This window comes from Phragmites australis, chromosome 22, assembly GCF_958298935.1.
Source record: "Phragmites australis chromosome 22, lpPhrAust1.1, whole genome shotgun sequence".
NCBI classification, from domain to species: domain Eukaryota; kingdom Viridiplantae; phylum Streptophyta; class Magnoliopsida; order Poales; family Poaceae; genus Phragmites; species Phragmites australis.
The window spans coordinates 21327623-21334667 of record NC_084942.1 but is presented as its reverse complement, the minus strand read 5'-3'; the positions used below and the strand labels follow the sequence as shown (position 1 = coordinate 21334667).

Here is a 7045-nt window from a genome sequence, read left to right as displayed (position 1 = left end):
GTTGAGTCGTGTAGCTAATTGCTCTGTGATGCACCTGGTAGTGGAGAAAGTAATATCCAAATTCACAAAATTTTAAATAATTTTAGAAATTAGTCCATAATATAAGAAGAATATTAGTGAATTTTACCAGATTTTTTGAACAACAAAAGTTCTCTTTTTTTACAAAGAAGATGGAAGGGGAAAATAGAGCTATAAGCAATGCTTCTAGCATAGTCAAGGTGTGTATATGTTTGAATTCAAATTGAATAAAAAGAAGAATATCACATGAAATGATAAAAATGCATATAAATAGAGCATTACAAAGGAATTCACTTTTTCACCAAATAACCAAGGGCTAAAAATAATTTTAGAAATTAGTCCATCACATAAGAAGAATATTAGTGAATTTTCCTAGACTTTTAGAAATTTATTTGAGTCCCTAACAATTGTAAAAAGTTATAAAAGTATCCATTATTTTGAGAATTTTAGTTTAAATTCTACACCTGTTTTTTAGGTGAATTTAATTAAAATGGGTTGCACATGGATTATAAAATATGTATAAAAAGTTTTAGAATTTTTGAAGCAACAGAAGACCACTATTTTATATAAAAAAGATATAAGGAGAAAATAGAGTTACAAACAGTACTCATGCGGCAAGAGCATACCTACCCTATCAGAAGACGATAAGACACTGGTACGGTACTATAGGTGCTTACTGCCCTTTCAATAGACGGTAAGGACCTAAACGTCTTATAAGAGAACAGTAGACGTCTATTATCACAATATTTTCGTCAAGAATCTATTTATTTAAATATTAATGTTAGAAAATATACAAATAAAAAACTCCGTACCTAGGCCCATAATTTGCTCATGTCATACAGGCACTTATTTGGGCCGGCCAAAGCATCACATGGCCTTTTTTATTTTTATATCAAAAAATTATAAATATATGTATTTATTTTAAAATTTTGTAACTCTATACTCATACCGTCGGTCGCTCATTAGAAGGGTTGGTGACATATTTTAAAAAATAATGTTCGAATACTCTTAAAATCTAAAATACTACTCCCTCTGATTGCAAATGTAGATCGTTTTAGTCTCCTCAACTATTCTCTTCTAAGTATAAGTCATTCTCAAACTTCTATGTATTTTTTTTATGCAGTCACTTTGTTCAGCTGTGAGATAACATCTGTTATTTGGCCTTGCAGAGGATCACTATGTCTGAGATAAAAAGTCATCCTTGGTTCATGAAGAACCTCCCAGCTGACCTCATGGATGATGGCACAATGAGCAGCCAGTACGAGGAGCCTGACCAGCCGATGCAGAACATGAACGATATCATGCAGATACTGGCAGAGGCAACCATACCAGCTTTTGGCACCCACGGAATGAACCAGTTCTTGGTTGACAGCCTTGACCTTGACCATGATATGGAGGATCTGGACTCGGACCTTGACCTCGACAGCGAGAGCAGTGGGGAGATAGTGTATGCCATGTAATCATGTGAATGCTTGCACGGAAACTGTATACGCGGCCTTCGTCCTTGTGAATCAATCTGTCAAGTTGCTGATGGTCTGGACCAACTCGAACTCCAGAAGAGATTTGTGCTCAGGTTGTGGCTCAGTGGTGGGTTCTGTTTCCAATACAGCTCGAGACCGTTGATCCCTGTTGTGGTGCTTCTACCTGTGTCTATTGTGTAATATGTGTGCTGTGCAACAATTTAGCCTCGGGTATAACCATGTAAAACTGTTTCTGTTCTGAGAACCACTGCCTGGTCTTTGTTTGTTGAAACTGAAAAATGGAAAATGCTGTTTATCGCACTGTATCTTCATCAAATGTATATAAATGTGCTTTGTGCCAAGAAAAGAAATTCTTTTCTTTGTATATATTTTCTTTCTACGTGCATTTGTATTTTGGAACCGGGATTTCAAGTTTAGCTGTCAAAATTGCTCGGCGGACTGATTACACATCCTGCACTACACAGGGAAACGTATCCACGTCATCTGTACATGGTCAGTTTGGAAGCCAAAGCATCCAGAACATGACATCAGTCTACAAGCCAGTCCAGGTTATAACACTCTTCTGCCACCTGCACTCGGAGGTCCGGGATGACCTGCTCAGCCTCCCTCCACAGCAATGCCGTCTCCTCATCGCACACGACATGACCGAGAGACTTCAGGGAGGAGGACGACCCCGGGAGGCTTCTCAATCGTGAGCATTCTCGCATGTCGATCTTCTCCAGGCTTGTCAAGTGACCAAGCTCCTCTGGGAGGTCTGTCAGGTTGATACACAGAGATATGTCAAGGTATTTCAGCCTCTTCAGGCTGCACACCGATGGTGGGAGCCGCCACAACGCTGGGCAGGCGTACACCCGAAGAATGCTCAGGCAGTGCAGCTTACCCAGCTCATATGGCAGCTCAGTGAGGTCATGGCAGTTGGAGATGGAGATGGTCTCAAGGGAGCTGATCTCACAGATACTAGATGGCAGCTCCTTCAGATCTATGCAGTGGTCAATGGTGAGGTTGGAGAGGCGCGGGAAAGTCATGGACAGGTCCATCGTTGATCCTCTCAGACTGTTGTTCAGCTCACAGAGGACAAGGGAAATCTTGTGCAGGTTCTTCAGTGGGATTGTGGTCTTTGGCAGCGGTGGGAGCATGATCTTCTCCAGCCAGAGGCTCCTCAGACCGTTGAGTGTGGTGAAGGCAGATAGATTGTCAAGGGTTGAACTGGTGGTGCCGTAGTTGATCAGCACCAACGCTTTCAGGTTATGCATTGTTGCGAGGAATGGTGGGAGGTAGTATACATTTGAGGCAAAGTTGAGGATGAGCACTTCTGCCTTGGGGAAGCTCATCTGGAACCAGTCAGATTCTTTCATTTCACCTGAAGTTTTGAAAACAGTTGGTCAGATCATTCTGTCCAAATGAAGAAAGCACATGACAGAAACTACTACTAGCGCTCTAAACGAAGGAAATGTTTTGGAAGAAAACTACAAAACCATGTTCCGGTAATACTGATGTAAAACTGGAATTTTATGGATGATGATAAGGTTAGCTGAAGAATTTAGCATCAGCTCGGTATAACAGCAGGTGGATTACAGGGGAAAAAAAACCACAAGATCAGGTCAGAACCTTGCAATCATGTTACGTACTTGTGTTTATTACTATAGTGGTTCTTCTTCCATTCTTCCGAATTTCAGAACGGGTGTACTGAAGATATTGGATGGCAAATTGTTGGCAATAAATAGCGAGAAAAGTGAAGAACAGTGAGCGACAAATGTACCTGTATGAATGGAAACTATCTGAGCTTCAAATGGAGTCTCCTTATTCCTCTGCCAATCTCTTGGAAGTGATTCTTCTCTTCTTGGAATCACCAGCCGCCTCCGCTTGTTCAGAGAATCACGTCCACTCATGTGAAGCGCCAGATCCCTCAACACATCATGTTGCGTCACCGAGCAGTCATCATAGGTACTGTACAAATCTCCAGCCTTGTTCCTGCATAAAGAGCAGCAAAGAGTTAAAAGCTGTTCTTCATGATATCTCGATTTTTTAATGTTTCCAAGCATAAATATGGCAGATGATACGTACTGTGCATCATTAACTAGGGTAAGAAGGTTCTTGTTCGATAGCTCAACTAAGATGGCAAAAGCATCTGGCTCATCAAGATCGTGTATCTCCATCCAAATGTTGATCAGCACATCAAGAGGGATCTTCTTATCCTCTGGGAAGCAGCCCAGATCAAGGAAACAATCTCTAACCTTCTCTGACAAGTACTCCACGCTTGCCGCCATTCTCTTTAGGAGCTTGGTCTCATGGGAGTCAGAAATAGCCTCCCCTCGTGACAACCGGTTCTTGGCACTCAGCCATATCTTAGGAGGCTGACCCCGCAAAGATGCGCCAATGACCTTCAGAGCTAGAGGAAGATCTCCGCACTCTGAAGCAACCTGCTTAACCAATTTCTTGTCAGCAGTGTGCGGAACACAGTCCTGACCGAAGGCAGCACGGCAGAAGACAGATAAAGCCTCCTCCTCATCAAGCAACTGCATTTCATATGTCCGGGTTACCAACGTGGGGAACTTGAATCTCGATACAACAAGAGTCTTGCACCCAGGGAACTTGAACACGAGCTCCTCAAGCTGTGCAAGAGACCACACATCATCAAGGATAACAAGGACCGGTCCTCGGTCCCTTGGCCCTAACTTGAGCTGCCATTCTGGGATCTGGTTGTATGCACCAAGCACTATGTTGCTGCTGATCTGCTCCCACAGCTTCATCTTGATGGTCTCCAAGTTTGCGGATTGCGATATCGTCTCAAAGAAGATCCTGTCGTTGAAGTAGGCTGCAGAATGAAAGAAACCATGTCAGCATCACAAAGGCAATAGCCCTGCTAAAAATTGAGACAAACTAGGAAAAGACTAGCTACAAAAGGGGGTCGGCTTTGAGGACACCTTAGATCTCAAAGAATAAAAATATCGCAATGATGATCACAGAGAAGTTGCTGAAGTTGAAATCAATCAACATTCAGGATAGTGTCCACTCAAATCTAGGCAATCGGTGTTCTTATTTCTCAAAGGTGACAATAATTGCATTAGGTTTTACTGTGATTGAACACAAGTTGCTAAATTTGACACTATGAACACAAGTTGCTGAATCAAGATATATCAAAACCTCACCACCATCACTAATTTTCAACTTTGTGCAATAACAAATGATCTGAAAATATGTATAAATCTGTGAATTAAAAGGAAAAGTAGATTAGTTGGATCTGAATTGGAAGATAACACACCAGCACTTAGCTGTTTGGAGTAACTGTTTGTTTAAGGTTTAAACAGATGTATTAATCTCATGCACAGTTCATTAAGTGGCAAGCCTATTTTGATTTAAGATAAAGATATTATCACCAAAAAGGCATGAACATGAGAAGTTACTCAACCTGAACTGAAATTGGAGACTACATGCTAGTTGTGTGAAGTGGGAAGCAATCTAAGATAGTCCCATCACAATGGTACACTTTGCACTAAGCTGGTCAAAGCGCCAATTTTGACCAAACAAGTGGTGCACAGCAAAACGAAAGTATCAACATCACCTTTACCCAATTAAGTACACGATACCACGCAAACCAACCACCGAAGATGCCCCTAATTTGCGCCAAATTGTTGAACCCAATAGTAATTCAAGAAAAGATGCAATTTTTCTAGGAAGAACAGAACATTTCTGCAGAAAGATGCAAACTTTTGCACAAAAAGAATGGAATAAACTGAAGGAAAAGACGGTAAAATAGAATTGCAACTTCGTAAGAGACAAGAAGGTTAGGATTTGATCCGAGTTCTTCTTACCTCGGACCTTGTGATCCCTGAAGATCTCCATGGCGAGCGTGGTCTTGCCGCTGCCGCCCATGCCGGAGATGCCGACGACCTCCCAGCCGCCGCCGCCGCTCATGACCATCTCCTTTACCTTCTCCTTGCCCACCTTGACGCCGCCGCCCACCATCCCGTCGTCCTCGTGCTCCTCCGGGAGCTCCACGTGCATGGACATCGCCATGGCCTTGGGGGGAAAGTCCATGGGCATAGCCATGGCCTTGTGCGGCACCTCCATCGGCATACCGGCCATGGAGGCCTTGTGCGGCGGCGCGACGGGAACAGACAAGGCTGGTGGCTGGGGCGCCGCGGAGGCTGCGGCGATCTCCTCGACGCGGCGCTCGAGCCGCCCAATGCGCGCGTTGGCCTCGTCTTGCAGCCGGCGTACGCCGTCGATGACGTGCGCGGGCGCGTGCCGCGCCAGCCACCGTGCGATCCCGCGGTCGGCGGCCTCCATCCTGCGGGCCAGCTGCGCGGCGCGGTACACGTTCCAGCGCGGGGACGCCGCGGCGCAGCGGGCCAGGTCGAGCGCCTCCCTGATCCGCACCGCGAGCTCCCCGAGCTCCCCGTTGCTGCGGCCGTGGGCGGGGAGGCCCTGCACGAGCGGGAGCAGCGGCTCGACGCTCCGCCGCAGGCGCTCGGCGGTGGAGCGGCAGAGGAAGGTGCCCCGCACCACGAGCAGCAGCTCGCGCAGCGCCTCCCCGGCCAGCTGGTCGAACAGCAGCCGGTCCAATTCCATGGTCACCGAGTTCGATCCTCACGCCGCTTCCCCTCCTCTGTCTTCCCCTTCTCCTCGATCTCTTTCTTTGTTGCTTGCGTGTGCTCGGTGGACTTGTCAGCTGGGCGAGTGAGGTGTCGCCATCGGCGTCGAGGAGGCGGGGGGCGTAGCGTTTGGTCTCGGATAGGGGATAGGGGTACAAATAAAGTTCGAATTACGCGAGCTAGTTTAGATTCGTGAAGGCTCGATTTGGTTTGGAGGCTAAATGAGTTTCCGAGCCGTCTCTATAGCTCGGTGGCAAATCAAGTTAAGTTCGAGTTTGCTCGCGAGCCGATTCAATCCACACAAGAGCCTAGCGTTAACAGCCACACTAGGGCATCAGGCCCGAAGCCCTCACCCGGCTCTTTACCCGGAGCCCCTACCCGCACGTGGCCACCACTCGCCTGGCACCTCTCCTCCCACCCTTGTCATCGTCTCTTTGCCCGGCAGCGCCGCCCACCCGTCGCCTATCCATGGCATCTCCGCCCTCTCGTTGCCTCTTCGCCCGACGGTGCCGCCTACCCGCCGCATGTGGCCTCCGCCCACGCGTGGCCTCTCTGCTCGCCCTGTGCCTCTTTGTCTGGCAACGCCGCCCACTCGCCGCCTCTCTAATCGTGGTCGCCGCCCTCCGCGAACCATGGTTTCAGAGCTCCTCCTCGAACGCAGCAATGCGACGACGCAACGCTTACTCCTCCGCGACAGCAGCCCCGCCGCTGCTTCCGCTACGCGCGCTTGCTCCATTGCCGAGGTGGTGTTGTTGGCGTGGCAGTGGTGGCCGTGGGTGGAGGCAGTTCCGTTCTTGCAAACGGGGTTGGGGTTCCACAGGACGGTGTAGGTGTGGAAGTCGATGCGCTGCTCGTGGTTGCCCCTGCCGTTGGTCGTGACGTGCAGCTCCCGCGGCTCGCTCATGCTCTGCTGCTCGCGCCGCCTCCTCCTTCCCTCCCCTCTTTAGCTCT

At 47.5% G+C, this 7045-nt stretch overlaps 1 protein-coding gene across 2 annotated transcripts; it reads right to left on the bottom strand.

Moving 5' to 3' along the window:
- Nucleotides 1–1804: 1804 nt before the first annotated feature.
- Nucleotides 1805–6285, bottom strand: LOC133904743 (putative disease resistance protein At5g47280). 2 transcript variants are annotated; one of them, XM_062346264.1, is made up of 5 exons: nucleotides 5312–6285; nucleotides 3564–4314; nucleotides 3259–3470; nucleotides 2380–2859; nucleotides 1805–2253 (listed from the first exon to the last, which is right to left on the bottom strand). In XM_062346264.1, the coding sequence occupies exons 1-5, from the start codon at nucleotides 6069–6071 to the stop codon at nucleotides 2027–2029; spliced, it is 2430 nt and encodes an 809-aa protein (XP_062202248.1). In that variant the 5' UTR covers nucleotides 6072–6285; the 3' UTR covers nucleotides 1805–2026. The 2 variants fall into 2 exon arrangements, with proteins under 2 accessions (XP_062202248.1, XP_062202247.1); XM_062346263.1 differs by having other exon boundaries at nucleotides 1805–2859; nucleotides 5312–6284.
- Nucleotides 6286–7045: the final 760 nt, after the last annotated feature.

Bases quoted from the DNA above. Each gene is read 5' to 3' on its own strand.
- LOC133904743 (XM_062346263.1), bottom strand. From the start codon at position 6,071: ATGGAATTGGACCGGCTGCTGTTCGACCAGCTGGCCGGGGAGGCGCTG. The intron at 4,315-5,311 runs GTAAGAAGAACT...TTCATTCTGCAG, and splicing joins CAGGGATCACAAGGTCCGAG to CCTACTTCAACGACAGGATC. The intron at 3,471-3,563 runs GTACGTATCATC...CTCTTTATGCAG, and splicing joins ACCCTAGTTAATGATGCACA to GAACAAGGCTGGAGATTTGT.